General features: G+C 33.8%; 1 protein-coding gene across 2 annotated transcripts; it reads left to right on the top strand.

Moving 5' to 3' along the window:
- The first annotated feature begins 3,649 nt into the window (after positions 1-3,649).
- On the top strand, positions 3,650-18,413 carry LOC113516326 (cytochrome P450 4C1-like). 2 transcript variants are annotated; one of them, XM_052895949.1, is made up of 11 exons: positions 3,650-3,734; positions 6,647-6,814; positions 10,764-10,870; positions 11,833-11,923; positions 12,735-12,920; positions 13,287-13,362; positions 13,960-14,263; positions 15,611-15,679; positions 15,987-16,155; positions 16,780-16,959; positions 17,657-18,413. In XM_052895949.1, exons 2-11 carry the CDS (start codon positions 6,655-6,657, stop codon positions 17,851-17,853), a joined length of 1,539 nt encoding a protein of 512 aa, XP_052751909.1. In that variant the 5' UTR covers positions 3,650-3,734; positions 6,647-6,654; the 3' UTR covers positions 17,854-18,413. The 2 variants fall into 2 exon arrangements, with proteins under 2 accessions (XP_052751909.1, XP_052751910.1); XM_052895950.1 differs by lacking the exon at positions 3,650-3,734 and adding an exon at positions 4,693-4,751.

The following is an 18,413-nucleotide window of genomic DNA, read 5'->3' as shown; positions in this document are numbered from 1 at the left end:
ACTGTACACTGTGGAACATGTCTCCCCTTTGGGTAATTTTGCCAGTAGTTGCCACGTTTGGCAAGCAGATTGGCAACCGCAGTTAGGCTTTAGAGATGTTTTAAGAGAGACGCTGCTGCCCATCCCTCGCCTTCTCTTAGTCGCCTCTTATGACACCCACGGAAAAAGAAGGGCTGGCCTTGGTTTCTATGCCGGGACCACACGGCAACCTATGTACTATATAAACGGTAGCCGATGAACGCCTACAATACCAAGGGTATCGCGTTGTCGACCCTGAAGAAACCTCATTACCACTTTTTTTAAGAACTCCATGCTTTAGTCTCTTTGGAAAACCTCGACAGGGATCTCATTCCATATGCTGAGAGTTCGTGGGAGGAAGAATCTCTAAAACTGCGTAGTATGCGTCCATCCGAGTTCTAAAGTACGAAGGTGAACTTCTTATCACATGGTGTTGCTGAAAACGGCAATAAGACCATTAGTCCACATGACGTAAAGTGGTAACTGTAATGTAATTAAAAACAGACTAGACGTTACTCTCAATCTATTCCAGTAATAATAACTAAAAACTCAACTATATGAATTTAAAAAAAAACATACGATAATTTAGGGCTATGGAAAAATACAAAATGCCGTCACCCGAAAGATACGTTACGAGCTTTGCATATACAAATAGTTGCTTTTTTAAAAGTATGCCTCCAACGCAATTTTACTTCTCTCCTAAAATTTCTCCATTTAGGTAGATATTTCGAATTATCAGTTTCGAGTCATAAGAAAAAACTTGATGCACCCAGAAAGCACTTTGTGAAATGCTTCTTTTATATTTCGGAGGCATCGGCTTTCCTGTGGAATTGAAGTTGAAAGCACAGTTTAAAGGTTCAACCAAGTTGAACAGAAGTTGCGACTTATTTAAAATCACCTCCTATCTATTCCGCTTCTCCAAAAGATATATATTTCCTCAGAATTGCAAAAAAATAAATGTCCAGTTTAGGCCAGATTACCTGACAAGACTGGCTAGTGGAAAAATGTAAAGTAGTGAGTTTTTTAGAAAGCAGAACATGAATAATGCGTGTAAGCGAGAGGCCATAGGTTAATTTCAAATAAAAATCCCCCGTCAGAACTACAAACACAATTTCGTATTCATAACACAGACACATTACGAAACGACATGTAATTTTTTTTCTTGGAAAAAGATACGGTTGCTTACGTATAAGGACAAAAATGTCTCTTAACTTGACAGCCTTGGACACAAGGATAGTTGGAAGGTTGCAATTTAGGTAGATTTATTTTACATCAGGCTTTATTAAATTTTAATAATGCACCTCACGTGTCTATAAGCATGGTATATAAGGAAAATATGTTATTTCTATGGTGTCATCAGGGCCATCTGACGCCATGGGCAAAAATTTTTAATGGTGTCCCTAAAAATGAAAAGTTCGTCGGAGGTATGTACTAGAAGGTAACGTGTAGTTGCAGAAGATAAAAGAATTGTTAATAACGGAGAATAGCTTTCCCATTATTAGCAATACAGACAGGTCCCCGTCCGTACAATCGACCCTTGACTTCATCGTAGTCCATTCTTGATGAATTCGTCACGACGGGCCAGTTAATTTGCTTACCTTATTCCACACTGGTACCCTGCCAGCGTCTACCAATAGCGCAAGCGTGTTTACCATTCCATTGTCAACTTACTAAAAAAAATTCCTGTGAAGTGTCTGGTATTTTCAATCAAAATTTGTAAAACTACCAACGTCGAATTTGATGTAACTCTTTATTAATTTTTGGCTCTTGGCGACCCTGGACACACGTTTCTTCAAAATTTCAATTTTCACCAAAAATGGTATCTAATACTTTGCTGTTGGAAGAAGGGATAGTTAGTAATGGGTTCTAACAGCTCCATTGCTAATAACATACCTCATCAGTTTAACCTCCACGTGGCCCCTTCTGAAATATAATATGATTAATTTTCAGATAAATTTATCTCGATGGGCCAATTAACTTGACTTCATCCTCGCTTATCACCCATTAATGTATAGGTGGAATTACCATGCCATTTAATTCTAAAAAATACTTTATTGTCAATATTAATAAATTACTTTTAAGCAAACTAAACACCTGGAAGAATCACAAACCACATCGTGAATGTAACCATGTCCAAAACATATGCACACAGGTTGCAAGGCAGCAATTATTTGAAATAATACCTGATTAATGTACAGAACGGACATGACCTTTCCACCTTTTTAATTCGGGTTATTCTTATATATATATATATATTTAATTATATAGTTTCTGTGCCATTATTGTGATTTTTGTAGAGACCTCAAATTTCTATTTCATAGATAATGTCAAAATGTGTGTCTATAAGTGAAAGAATATTTAAAATTCATTGAATAGTTTTTTTAATTTATCCATTCCACAAACATACAAAAAAATACATTGATTAATTCTTAGAAAGAATTATATAGTCCTAAATGTAAATATAAAGTGACTTTACAGAATTTTTTACGTCATACAATTAATATACTTTAATCTAATATATTATAATTAAATTATAAAATCTATTAATAATTATTACATTTTATTTTGTCAATTAAACTTCTTAAACTTAATAATATAAAGAGAAAATATTGGGCTTTTGTATATTTGTTTATTATGGATAAGATCCAAAACTATTGAATCAATTTTAAAGACCCTTTCATCAATAGAAAGCTACATATATTATCAGCGAATAATATAGACTGTACTTTATTCTCAAAAACTTACGCAAAGCCGGGACGTGCCGCTAGTTTTATATAAAACAACAATAGAAAACAATTTTAATCTTTTATATAAAAATGTTTCCAATTGCTAATTATTTTATTTATTTATTGTAAGTGCTTCATTTCATTAGGAAAGGTCTACTATCTCCAGCATTGGATTTTTAGTAGTAACGTCAATGTTATTAATAAATAAAATATTTATTTAGTTCAACCTAATATAAAATCTGTATTATATTGTAAATTTCCTATTTATAGATTACTTTTTAAACACTTTACAATAAATAGATTTTTAACATAGTACTAGATATAGACCTAGGAAATGAAAAAGAACTCAAAACATCACGTGAAGTGAAGTGAAGACAAACCAGGTTACCTTTATATTTTTTTACTTACTTACTACTAAATAGTAATGTACTCGTACAATAGGTATAAGTTAGACGGATACCAATCCGATGGGTATATTATTGGGTTACTCTGGACATTGATGGCGGAAAAAAGACTCATTTCCTTCGGATATTTATTTTCGAATACGTTAAAAATCTGTTATTCAATATTATTTTTTAGATAACAAACTTTCAACATATTTGTTATTGGATCAGTATATAGATATTGCAACTAAAATACGAGTATATATCTATTGCTGTATATTACTCACTCTTAATGTACAATCATAAACAAAACAATATATTTCAACTATAGTATCCGTTATTTAAAAAAAAAAAAAAAAAATATATATATATATATATATATATATATATATATATATATATGTATATTTATATATATATATATATATATATGTATATATATATATATATATCTGAACTGAATCGTATAAAATTTTTGCACATCACAAGAATGACCTTTGAATGCTTAACTGGACTAACATACTACGACATCGCATAAAAATATTTCCTTAAAGTAAGTAGTTAGCTTTTGACATTGTCAGCGGTTTGTGGTGTGTTTCTATTTGAGGTAAGCGTGTAAATGCAATGGTTTTGAGTTAATTTTTTTAAAAGAGTTCAATATCTCCCATTTTACATAACGAAACTAAAAAATAGCAAGCACTTTTATATCGTCATTTTTTACGATTGTAAATTTTCGATAAAAACTCTTTTGTACGTTGTTTATATTCACAAGCGCTACAAACTCTATTGCAGAAGTGTTTGTTATGTACTGGTTATTTCTAATATAAGTAATAAAAAATACGAGTAAATTATCGTATAGGTCCTGAAGATTCCATGTGTTTACAATCGTGAAGTTTTCAGTTGAAAAAAGGTCAAAACTTTTGCCAAAAAACGCTAACAAGTACTTTAGGTAACGTAACATGCGTTCAAAAACGTGTCATAACTAGAATTTGAAAACTTTCAACTATATTTTTTGTTATAAAAATAAGCTAGTAATAAATATCTTCACCAATTTAGAATTGAATTTTGCTTTTCTGTTTACAATCGTAAGCTTTTCACTTATATCTCTGGTTGTCCTTCTTTTTAAAGACGCTTAAAAAGAAAAAAGTAAGTTTAAGTCTGTGAAGGTGGTAGGTTTTGTAGTACTTTTATATAATACGAGAATATCGAAAAAGCAACATCAAAGGTATCCTGTAAGTTTGTGATTTTAAAGAATCTTTTTCCCGCCTGTATTGAAGAACTACGTGCAGTATTTTGAGGAAACCTTAACAGGAAGCCCATTTATCTTCAGAAAACAAAGGCCAACCGTCGAATTGATTAAGAGGTTGTGAGACAAAAAATTAATTATATATTTAACAGCACTCATACATGTGTAGCACGTGTCCGTATGGTATTATATTATATATTTATTATGCGAATATGACATAATGTACTCATTATACATTCGAGAATACATTTTACCAATTTGATTACCCAATTTATTGTTAGTAGTCGCTTGTGCTCCAGAGTTGAGTGTTCCATGATGATGATTTATTAAAGTAACAGGCTTGGAGATTTATCTGGTTAGATAACCTGGTTCTGGCTGGTAATTAGATATATAAAAATTAAATATATTGAACCCCGTAAATGTACTGTATGTAGCCATTTTTTTAAACACGGTTTTTATTAACAGATATTAACAGCCAAATTGCTTAATAATAATTGTTTCTGCCTATGTTGATGGATGACAGGTATGACAGATGTATATGTATGTGTTGCTTATAATACTGTATTATCAGATCGACCCATATGTGATCTTCTTTGAAAACCACCGTGGTTAATTCCTGATGAAAACATTATGATAGGTCAACTGACCTGACTTTATCCTCGTCTTTCTAGCGTAGGCGTAGTTTCTATTTTCATGCATAATAATTAAAGATTGTGTCTTCCGAAAAAAAAAACAGACTTCAAATGTGACAAAACCAGTTATTTGATCAAATAACTAAACTACAAAAACCAATTTTGATAAAATTTCTATAGAACCAATCAATATCCTTTCGATATAATTTTTACAAATCGGAGTAAAATTGTCGAAGTTGTGAGGTAACAAACATAAAAATAATATAACCTAATTATGAATTTTCTATTTTTGAAGTCTTTTGAAAATCTGTATTCTTTATGAATAAAACGCATTATAGGAACAAAGCCTTTTGCTATGTCCTTTTTTTTATTCAACGAATGAACGGACGTGTATTTGCGCCTCAATAATACCTATTTATTTATTTTTTTAACTCTGTATTGCACCAGAAACAAAAATGTACAATAACAATTGAATAATTCAAGTGAAATACAATAACATAAATACAGATTGAAATATAGTTATATATAAAGATACAAAAGGCGATCTAATCGCTAGGGCAATCTCTTACAGACCTATGCCTAGTCCAGTGCATACAGATAATTATTCTTCGTAATGACACTTGACAACAGTAATAATTACAATGTGTGACCATTTTTGCACTTCTTGGTAAGAACATAGGATAACCGAGTGCTATAAATTTCAAACATGTATCTAATAGTTACCTATTATAACATACTTAGGTAAATCAGATAAATGATATGTTACGTGGTTTATCAAATACATAGAATAATTATTATATAAACGACAGATAACTATTGTAGGTATTAAAGTCCTTTAACTAATAATTAAAAATAAATATAAGTATATTTTTGAAACATTTTACAGCTGTGTGGTACCGGCATAGTTGCCTACCGCTTCCTTTACCGTATGTGCCGTAAGAGGCGACTAAGGAACTACTCACATTTATTTAGCTTTATTCAGCTTTTGTCCATAGAAAACAACGATTTTGTATGGAGACGTGTACGCATCCATTCATCTTTCCGCGTGTATTCTGCTTTCGCAGCAACTCAGTATAAAATGAAGATAAATGTGTATTTATCATGCGAATGCTATAGAGAGCGTTCAGCGTTGTTCCGCCGCGTTCAGCGCTGTTCCGCCGTGTTATAAGTATACAATAAACAAATAAATATATTGCTAGTAATGGAGGCTAATATCTTCGTTAGGGGAGAATGGAATTGTTAGTAACGTGTATTAGTCACCACATTGCTAGCAATATAATAGCCCTATCAGATCGATCTCCTCGTGGTCCCTCCTGGCAATCATCGTGATTGATTTATTATTGAATTCTTTACAATAGGCCAACTGGCCTGCTTCATTCTCACCTATCATCTCTCACTGGTGCTACGCCAGAATATATCGATAGCGTTGGCGGGGCTATCATTCTATTATCATCCATTAAAAAAATCTCCATTAAGTCAAGATAATAAATATAGGTTAAAATTAAAAACATTAGCGTCTTTTTAAGGGAATATTATGTTCAATCAGTAGAACTAAATATTTTTTCCAAGGAATCGTGGATTGACAAACGATACCCAATTTTAAACTTCTCATAGTAACAACAAAAATAATTTTTGTTACAGATTACAGAATGTCCTGGGTGCTACTGGGTTTAGTAAGCGTTCTTGCATCGTTCTGGCTAAGATGGAGGTACAAAAACAGAAGACTTCTGGCGATGGCAAAAAATTTTCCTGGACCGCCAACATTACCGGGACTCGGCAATGCACTGAAATTTGTTTGCAAACCTGAAGGTAACCACATGTTCTACTAGTGCTTTTAGGCCATTAAGCAGCTGTTTTGAGATGGCAATTAAATTACAGAGAATCGAGGTCTAATTCTCTTTTAAGTCCTCAGTAATAGCAATGAGTAAAAGGTACCATGAGCATCACATTATATTGTGGGATTTTTTTAATGGTTGATAACAGAATGGTACTCCCGCCTGCGCTAAAGATTTTTACTGGCGCGGCACCAGTGAGGGATGATAAGTGAGAATGAAACGTCAGATTAGTTACTTCATCGTGACCTGGAATTCAGCATGATGGTTTACAGGTGAACCACGTGGAGGTCGACCTGACAAGGTATATTTCTAACAATGAGACCGGTAGTCCGCATTACAAAGAATCCCTTTCCCCCTATGTTGTTGAATATCCATGGTGTTATTTTTATCTATAGGAAATTACCACTACTTTCAATCAAGTGGGCTGATGTTCCCCCTTATTTGAAAGTGGTAAGTGTTTCCTTGACATTTCAAATCGCAAAAAATATTGTTTTTACAAGCTGACAATTGACGTAACTAAAAATCGCAAATATTATGTTTTTACCACACAGACTTTGTACAAGGCTGTTTATAAATAAATATGTCTTACCTATACCTACATATCCTTTATGCCGTATGGTCCCAGGATAGAATTTACCACCCCTTCCTTTCTCGTGGGTATTCTAAGAGGCGACTTAGGGAACTTGATGGTCAAAGGATGGGCAGCAACGCCCCTTTTAAAACATCACCAAAACCTAACTGCCGTTGCTAACCCGCCTACCAAGTGTGGCAATTACTGGCAAAATACCCTAATGCTCAGGGGGTTCAGGGACCTATGTTCAGCAGTGGATTTAACAGCTGATATAATAATAATACGTACATATTTTGCTGCCAAAGAATATGCTTGCTTGAAGCGAAATTGGAATGAATTGAAAAAATATGGCAGTGAAAACATAACCTCGCTTTGGAATCACCTCCTAGCAACAAAATTCCTAAATCGATACGAAATCGGTTCTTTCAAGAAAAGAACATAATATTCCTTCCTAAAAGATCGGCAATACACTTTCAATTCTCTCGGTGTTGCGGATGCTCATGACACTCGCCATCAGGTGAGCAGCATACTTGTTTTCCCTTTGTGTTAAAAAAATAAAGTGATCTTAAGTTTAAAGGAGAAACAATTTGCGAGTGATATGTGCATCCGATGCAAATTTTTAGGAGCTATAGAGATGAGAAACAGAGAAAGAAACAGTCCTTTACTTGTTTACTTGCATCACATCTTTATATAAACATGTGGTGCAAGTATTTATTTATTTTTATTTATTTATTTACACTTTATTGCACCAAGTAAAAAGAGAAATAACAAATACAGTAAATATTAATGAGAAGTGATACAAAAGGCGGCCTTATCGCTAAGCAATCTCTTCCAGACAACCTTTGGGTAGAGGACATTGAGAAAAAGACAAAGAGTAGGTGGCGCACTATTATATAAATATTATAATATACAAACATATATAGATACATACATACATATATACACATACATACACATACTTAACAGCACACATACAACAGAAAAAAAAATGACGAAGGAAAACGAAGAGAGAACACAGGAAAATAGTACTAAAGTGAGAGGTAGTAAGATTTAACAGAGGTTTTGAAGCTAGTAAGAGTTTGAGCGCACCGAATAGAGGTAGGTAGTGAGTTCCATAGACGAACTGCCTGAACAGTAAAGAATTTAGAATAAAAGGAAGAAAAATGAGTGGGAAATTTAAGTCGGAGGTTATTGACACTGCGTATGATCATTAGCCTCACTGAGAAACAAGAATCGGTCTTATATATTCAAGTAATATATATATATATATATATATATATATATACGTGGAATTAATGAACTCATTGTGTTTTTGTCTCAAAAGGCGTGACAAGATACTGTGACGGAACACTGTAACGCTGTGAAGTCAAAACACTTGTCGTAATCGTCAAAAACACAGGGAATTTATTAATTTCTCGTATGTACTCGTATATAGATATCAAATAAAAAAAAATATAAGTATTAAAAATAATAAGATCATTGATCATTTATCAGTACAGTGATCACAGACTTATCTGAAAGGATATATTTTCATAAAAAAATTATTAAAATCTGTTCGGTAGTTTAATTTTAAAGTATCCGGTTTTGAAACAATTAAAGTCGGTTTTTTTAAAGGACACAAAATTATTTTGAAGTCGATTAAAAAAAATCACATGATAAAGACAAAAATCATAGGTTCAAGGGAAAAGAAAAAGACCTTTATTTCAGGGACAGTAAACAGTAAATGCTAGGCACGTACAGTGGATGCTGTCAGTAACGTTGATTTTTTTTGTTCTGTTTTCTTTATCAATAGGAAAGGCAAAAGGATTAAGCCTATGCAGCCGTTATCTTTAATTTATTTCTGGTATTTTTTTCTTATTTTGGTAGATCAGAGTTCCTCAAATGTTGAAATTACATATTCATATATGGACAGTAACGTTGATATTCTGACAGGTTAAGTTACTGTTACACACATAAATAATACATGTGCTGTTCGTTACTGTGGTGACAATAGATGTTTAACACTGAATCTAAATCATGTTTCGTAACTGTGTGGTGTTACTTTGTCTATACGTTAGGCAATTAATATTGCTTTCCATAAATTAGTATTGTTTCATAAAAAAAATACTAACTTCAACCGTAACAAAATCAGTTATTTCGATTTAAAAACTAATGTACTTAACCGATTTTGAGAACATTTCTATGGCACCAATTTTAAAGTATAACCTTTAGATAAAAAAAGGAACTATTCAAATGGTTTATAAATGACGCAACAAACAAAAAAGGATACAACTAAAAATCTCCTATTTTGAAATCGGTTGAAAGCAGATATTTTCTACTTAGAACTACTATAGCAAGCTAAAAGTAAGGATAAACCCAAACAAACCTTGTGTTTTATTGCACAAAAACATTGCCTTCGCTTCTTTTCCCATGCTGCATATTCTGCACAAATACAGCCTCGCGACTTATGCAGCTGGCTCCTGTGACTTATAACCAAAACCTTTGAATATTTTATGTATATTTGGATTATTTAAATTTCATTTTCACTTACCTCAAGCTTCAGAGAACACAATGAAGGCAGTGTGGTAACTGGACACCAGGGGACGTTATTCTCACACGACGAATAGGTCGTACAGATGATGGCATACATACAGGGTACCTCAGAACCTTCGGCAAAGGAACCTAGTTCTGTATCGTTTGCCGAAGGTTGTGAGGTAATCTGTATATAATAATTTTTTTCCATAGATCTCGCTGCTCCTTTTCTATTCCTCTTTTCTTCCGTTAAAATTAGAATACCGGATACCTATGAAATAAGGAACGTTTTAATTATATACATATAGGTCCTAGGTTCGATATATTTGACGAGTAAACTACACGATATCCTCGATAATTCAGAACCGACTTTTATCAGTCTTTTTACATTACATAGTCTTCACTCCTGTGTAGGTCTCGTAGTAATTTAATTACGACAAAAGTAGCTACTCTCTTGTGCAGCAAATTTTTAAATTAACGCATATTTATGTATTTTATAATGTAATTTTATAATTGGTTATCTCAATAATAATTTATTATCAATTAGATTTTTTATACACAAATAACAACAGACATACACAGTAAAGAGATAAAATAATGTATACACAAAAAAGCAATATACATAAAGTAACAATTTTTTTTCTTTCTTGCATGCCATAAGGGTTACAACTCAGTTCATTGTTTGGATTTTTGTATATTGTATTTTGTACAGTTGATTATAAGGAAACGCAACAAAATTGCATTAATGTAGTTATGCACTGTTGAGTGGTTTTATACCTGCATTCTATGAAAGACTAATTCTCTATAACGCCCATTGATGTCAAGATTGCTCTTGTTTCAGAACTAATAACAGTGATTAAGGAACTAATACGCGAGTATGGCGATGTTATGAGGTTCTGGCTGGGGCCGGATCTAAATATAGTTGTCAGCGACCCGGACTCTATTAAGGTAATATTATACACATGTAAGATGTAATTAGACTGATAATAATTACAAATTATTACTTTGTCTGCAACCAAAGGGCCAGAGACCAAAGCGCTCGCTTTAGCCAGCGTGTCATTCTGGCGGTACAAACAGGAAATATGGCTAGCATAATTTGTTTCAATGTAACCTAATGGGAATGTGGATAAACGAATAATTGAACCGACTGTAAGGCAATTTGCTAATGTTTAATACTTTAATAGCTGTAATATAAGCCATTACCTGTCCATTGCTCATAACCTCCCCCTACAAGGGAAGTTTTGCCAGCAGTTGCCACGCTTGGCGTATTTGCAACCGTAGTTTGGCTTTAAGTGATGTTTTAAGAGGGACGCTGCTGCCCATCCCTTCACCACAAGCTCCCTTAGTCGCCTCTTACGACACCCACGGGAAGGAAGGGAGGCCACCCTTCCCCCCCCCCCCCCCCACACACCTCTTTCTATTCCAGGACCTGTACAGCTAATGTTTAATAGTAATACAAATAAAAAATCAATTCATTAAATATTTCAATTTCTAACTCCTAATGTCATTTAGACATTATTTTTTTACTTTCATAATTATAATCACGATCATATCATATCAGCCGTTAAGTGTACTGTGACACATATAATACACGGATACAGGGGAGAGGAGAAGGTATTGTTAGTAATGGAGTCTAACAGACCCATTGCAAGCAATATAGGATATATTAATATCATTAATAATACAGTCAGGACAATCTCTAACCGTCCCCCCTGGGAACCATAGTGCTGCATTTCAGGTATACTCATCACGATGGGCTAACTGACTGCCTTTTCATCTTCACCTATTATACTACACTGATGCCCTGCCAGTGTATACTGTTAGCGCAGGCAGGGTACCATTCTATTATAGTCCATTAAATAAAAACACATATACATACATTAACATTAATTAATTTATAATATTTACAGACTATCCTCACAAATAACAAGAACAGCTACAAGGGTCCCCAGTGCCGATTTATGGTGGATATATTGGGCGGCGGAATACTTAGTGGCTCAGGTAAATTGTAACAATTATAAAATCTATTCAAAGTATAAAAAAAACTAGTGTTTTAATTGACTACAATTACGGCAAACAAGTGACCTGGGCCTGTAGACAAATGGCAAACGAAATCGTCGATGGAATCGACATCGCTAGCGAGTCCGTGAGATAGAATGAGAAAGCAACGTTAGATGACTCATTCTAACTTACGGACTCGCTCGCGATGTCGATTCCATCGACGAATTCGCTTGCCACTTGTCTAGAGACCCTGCTTCGGCATCGAATAGTTTTTTAGCTTTTTTATTTATTTAATAAAATGCAGCCCCTATTGATCGCTGATAATGTAGTTTTCTATAGGTATTTTTTTTTTTAAATCGGTTGTCTAGTTATTGAGTTTATCCATTATAAACAAATATTTCACCTTTACATTTATTTATTTATTGAATCGACTAGATGAGCTTTTCAGTTTCCCAATATGCTTACTTCGGAAAGTATCAGTACAAACAAAATATGATAAATGAATATTAAACAATATATAACAACGCGATATACGTACTAATATATAACAATAATAGAAATAAATTTCTAAACTTTAAGTAACTGAACATAAATATTTCATGGCCATTGGATTAAACTCCAACAAGTTGGAGGCAAATACGTCTAATTGTGGATACTGGTTCATAATATCAATAAGTAGTCTCAACGCAAGAATGAGCTTGGACAACTCTCTTCTTCTTAAATAGACTAGATTGTCTATACTAATACCTATAAAACAGTACTATGTTATATTCATACTGTACTTGTACTAAGTGAATCTGCTTGTTTACAGGTCCTACATGGAGAAAACATCGTAAAATTGCAAATCCTAACTATGGCAAACGAGCGATTGAAAGCTACGAATCTGTGTTTAATCGTGAAACAGATCTTTTAATGTTGAAGCTCAGATCTATTCCAATAAATCGACAGTTCGATATATATGAATGTATTGTTACCACTACGAGTTACGTGGTTTGTCGTGAGTATGAACAACGTAGTTGGTTTCCCCACGTAGTTACGTATACATGCCTATAGATAGAAGAAAAAGTTCCATTGTTCCATTCTCTCTGAACTAGATTCTGATTAGAATTAAAACGAAATCTATACTAGGTGGACATGTTTATAGATATATTTTTTACAAAATATTAGAAAGCATAAATAAATAATAAACCCATTTATGAAGGTTGATATAAACAGTAGATTTTAATGAGTCATTTTTAAAAATTGATTTGTTAGCTATAGATATATTTGTACGATCACGAGTGAATCTATACTTGAATAGGATTATAATAATAAATAAATAATAATAGAAGAATGAAACTTTATATTTTGTGTTCTTTTACAGAAACCTTAATGGGTCTAGATAAGGAACAAACCATAAACTTGCCTCATATACACCCAATTATAGAGAAAACACCACCGTAAGTATTTCAGTTAAAATGATATTTAACAAAGAAAAAAGATATTGAAAAAAGAAAGAAAAGAATGGATAGCAACAGTGGCTCTTTGGCTCGACCTTAGATATACTCTTGTATCACAATTTGCAACTGTAGTAACTCTGTTTCTACTACAATTTTTGTTTTAATGCAGTACTTTTGTAATTGTAATAAGAACGGGCACTAATATGCCCACTCTAATTTTTTAAATACTCGGGCTTTTTTTTTATGCAACTTAGAATCGCAAACAAATTAACGGCCTACCTGATGGAAAGTGGTAATCGTCGCCTATACACATGAGCAATACCATGGACATAACAGAGTATACTGTTTCGCCTACAATACCCCTCATATGTTGCAATTCCTGAGGATCCAGGTGTTATTTTTGTGTACCCTGCAAATTCACTGCGATATCCCACCCTTCGAACCGAAACACAGCCATGCAAATACAACTGCTTCATGGTTGAAACACGAATGGAACAGAGGTGCCCAAGCAAACGACTTTTGTACAGTCTCCCTCTGGTCGGATGCAAGTTGGGCATGCTAATAGTATCAATATAATAACCAGTCGTAATTTTTCAGGTTGTACGACATCGTTTTTGATAGAATGACTAAGTGGTATTTGCAAATTGAACCCATATTCTGGATGACAAAGGAATATCAACAACAAAAACAATTTATAGAAATGATGACGGAATTCAGCGCTAAAATCGTACAACATAGAATGGAAACATTAAAGAATCTGGAGAAAGAGGAGATGAATCTGATGAATTCCGAAGAAGACTCGTCGAGGAATACAAAACTGAGCGTGATAGATAGGTTTATATTATCCCAGGAATTAAAGAGAGATGAATTATTAAAAGAAACCTTCACAATTTTTACGTCTGTAAGTGTCATAATTGTGTCACATACACTCACACACACACACACACAAACATACAATACCGCAAATATAAAAGATGCTGATTAACTGACTAACCCATATATCAATGCACAACCGAAACCGCTGAATCTAGATTCTTGATATTTTTTTTATTGGATGAAAGTGGAATGGTAACCCCGCCTGCGCTAACGCGATACGCTGACGGGACACCAGCGAATGGTGATCGATGAGGATGAAAACAGGCCAGTTAGCCCATCATGATGAATTCATTTGGAATTAATCATGATAGTTTCCAGGGGGAACCGCGAGGAGGTCGACCTGGTTGGGTATATTACTAGCAGTGGAAATTCTCAGTCTCCATTACTAACAATCCCTTTCCCCCCATTCTTGATATATTGCAGATAAGTTATTTATATTACATCACCCATACTGAACTGATTTTCAGAATTCTCTTTGCAATGCATAGGGTTCACTGCCGCGTTGGTCTCCTATTAATTTTTGCGACGAGTAAAGGTACTGCTTTTCTTTATGGAGCAAAAAACTGCTTGTTATGAAGCAAAAGCTACGTATAAAGACGCGATTTCATATTCTAAATTTTTATTATGATAAATATCCGTAGTGGTTTCCAAATGGGACCGTGAAAACTTTAATCTGTCGAATAGATATATTTATAGCAATGAGACCAATGACAGACCCAGCTGATATGGCTGTAACTTTTAATAATTTATAAACATTATTCTTACCAGAGGGAGACTTTATACAAAAGTCGATTGCTTGGGATTGGGATTGGAATGGGACAGAGGTAGCCCTCTGTCCCATTCGTGTTTCAACCGTGAAGCAGTTGTGTTTGCATAACTGTGTTTCGGTTTGAAGGGTGGGATATGGCGTGAATTTACTGGGTACAGAGGAATAACACCTGAGTCCTCAGGAATGGCAACGCATGGGGGGTATCATGGGCGAGATAATATACTCTGTTATAAACAGTATACTCTGTTATATCCATGGTACCGCTCATGTCAATAGGCGACGGTTACCACTTTCCATCAGGTGGGCCGTCAGCTTGCTTGCCATTCTAAGTTGTATAAAAAAAAAACATTAATAAATTTGTTAATCGTGTGTGACACCCACACAACAATAAAATAAATCGTAAAAGGCGAATAGGGAAAGTTAATAATCGAAGGATGGACAGCAGCGTTCCTCTTTAAACATCACCAAAAACCTAACTGCGGTTGTCAACCCGCTTGCCAATGGTAGCTACTGACATAACCTAATAGGGAAGGCCAATGTTCTGTAATGATCAGTTATTAGCTAATATGATGATATGATGAAAATTTTTTTATGTTATTTCAGAGCCAGGAAGCTTCAGCGAAAATATCATCATTTACGCTATTGATGATGGCGTACCATCCAGATTGTCAAGTAAATATTTCTCTTTTTAAATATTTTATTGAATTATACTTTACAAATTAATGTAGCTGTCGAAAAATTTTATTACCCAATTTCAAAAACTTGGTTTTCATTTAACTAAAATTTTTGTGTGTATCTTCGTCAAACCTGCATCGATTTTGATGATTCTTTCAACCTATATAGGTTTACTCTCTTTTGTTTTGGTTACATATTTATTTTGTTACGTTGAAAGCGGTTATTGCGTTTAGTTTAAGTAGGTACTTGTAGTTACATTGCACAACATACGACTAAAAATAAGATCATGGAAATTATATTTCAGGAAAAGCTATATAAAGAAATAAAAACTGTTATCGGAGATAAGGACAGACATGTTACCAGTGAAGACCTTAAACAAATGCCGTATTTAGACATGGTTTTTAAAGAAGTGCTACGTCTCTTTCCGATTGGTGCTATGCTACAAAGGACAATCACAGAAGATATTGTCCTAGGTTAGTTATCAATAAAGAAAAAAGTCATGTCTCTCATGGGTGGATATTGGCCAAATTTTGGGAGATCTATTATCTTCATCCACAAACTCCAACGTCATCTTACTTTTCAAACTATTTCATAAATGAGGGAAATAAGTAATTTTTTTGAAAGACTTTTTTGTATTTTTTTTTTATTGATTTATATATTCATTTATTTACATTTTTTTTTTGTAATACTGTGCGCATATCAAATGAAGATAACGTACGACGTTACCTGTCGATGATGAATGCCTCTAATTACCCCATCTGCGAATACAGTGCGTCAAAATAAATATCAAAATCAGATCAGAATCAGATAAAAATCCTAACCTCGAACTTTTATTTTTATGCAACTTAGCTCACGGTCCACCTAATGGAAAACGGTAACCCTCACCTATAGACATGAACAGTACCATGGACATAATAGATTATACTGTTTCGCCCATGATGACCCTCCATGCGTTGCCATTCCTGAGGACTTAGGTGTTATGCCTCTGTATCCTGTAAATTCACTGCCATACCTACTTGAAGGCTATCGTAATTTTAACCACCCCATTTCTTTTTCACTTACATATTAACCTGTAATTAGTTACTTGATGTTCCTAGATTCGAGCGTGGTACCAGCGGGAGCATCATTGGTAATTCCGATTTATCATATACATCGGGATCCACGTTTCTGGACGAAACCGGAAGACTTCGATCCGGAGAGGTTTAATCCAGTAAATACAAAGTTACGTAATGCCAGTTGCTATATACCCTTCAGTTTGGGCCCAATGGATTGTTTGGGTTAGTCTTTTAATTTTTATTTTAACCGTCTCCTATACAGGAAGAAATCGTTAGCATCTTTTTTAGGGAATATGTATGCTTATGCCTGACTTATTTGAAATTGAACACGCAACTTGAACTTTCCCAAAGAAATTTGGATCAAATAACAGCAAATAAAATTTGAGTATCCAATAAAAGTAATCCAGCACTTTTAGAAATCCAGAGGCAAGCATTGGCAACGTGGGCCACGATCTTGCGGTCAAAGGGGCTCCGCGCCGTGCGGATTTTGTTTTTCTTTTTTTAGACAGAGATCTACCCGTTTTTTAACAATCTTTTTGTGCTACCAAAGAGCCTCGCTTGAATTATATCTTGCCCATAACCAATTTGGGCCAAAAGATCTCACGCAAAATATTTTCCTTTTACCATTTACCCTGCCAATTAAGTCTCGATAATGCAAGTCTGGATTATACGAAACTGCATGTAAGGAAATTTTGTTTTGTATGTTTTTAACGAATATATTCAGTCTCTGCAATTTTCGTATACCTTTACATTGGACGATTTATGAAAGTAAGAAAGAGAAGTGTATAAAGACATAGGCCCATCCTACCCATCATTTAATGAACCTAGCGTTAAAAAATACGAGATTCCATTACGAAACAAGCAGAATAAAAGGTAATAAAAGTTTGAAATGTAATTGAAATATTCACTCTATTTACAGGAAGATACTTCGGCACCAAATTAATAAAGACAATAGTTGTGAGAATCCTTAGGGAATTCGAAGTGACGTCGTTAAATGCTTATAAAGATCTACAACTAACCATAGCTATATCTACCGCTCCAGTGAATGGATTTCAACTTATGCTGAAGCCAAGGGATGACTCACAAATCGTAGATGGAGATAAACACCGCAACTGAAATATCATGGTGACGTCTACGACGCTAAATAGACGTCATTCTATTGTCATATTAAGGTCGCGACTTTACAAGAATTTGTTCTGTTAATAATCATAGACGTCATCGATGTAGGAAGCACCTTTATTTATCTTGTTATTAAAGAGGGTTTATTCTTTAAAAATATACCACCCCCATAGATGTAACAATATACAGAGATTTATATATTTAATTTTTATTTCTCGTACCTACTTTGAGGGAGCACCTTACTTTAGGTATATGAATACAAAGCGTGTCATATTTTTTCTACTTACTGTGATAACTGTAAAGTATACTTTAGTAATGAAGAAACTTCTTCAATACCAAACTCTTTTGAAAATTTGAATAACGCTATTTTTGCTAACTCTTCATACTCGTAATTTTTTTCCATATTTCTAATTTTTGGTGTCTTGGTGAAAATCGTTTAGGAAATAAGTTTAGCTATTACTTCTAATATTGTAACAGGTTTACTGTGTAAAATAATGTTTTTTTTTTTTATTTTGTATATTTTTTAATGAAATATAAATAAAATGTTAGTACTCAGA

The sequence above is a fragment of the Galleria mellonella genome, unplaced genomic scaffold (assembly GCF_026898425.1).
Source record: "Galleria mellonella isolate WM207_F2 unplaced genomic scaffold, CSIRO_AGI_GalMel_v1 utg312, whole genome shotgun sequence".
NCBI lineage: Eukaryota > Metazoa > Arthropoda > Insecta > Lepidoptera > Pyralidae > Galleria > Galleria mellonella.
Note: the sequence above shows the minus strand (reverse complement) of the source record. Positions and strands in the feature narration are given on the sequence as shown.

Excerpts from the sequence above, each read along its gene's own strand:
- LOC113516326 (XM_052895949.1), top strand. The coding sequence starts at position 6,655 with ATGTCCTGGGTGCTACTGGGTTTAGTAAGCGTTCTTGCATCGTTCTGG. Across the intron at positions 11,924-12,734 it reads CGGAATACTTAGTGGCTCAG|GTCCTACATGGAGAAAACAT; the intron begins GTAAATTGTAAC and ends GCTTGTTTACAG. Across the intron at positions 16,960-17,656 it reads GGGCCCAATGGATTGTTTGG|GAAGATACTTCGGCACCAAA; the intron begins GTTAGTCTTTTA and ends CTCTATTTACAG.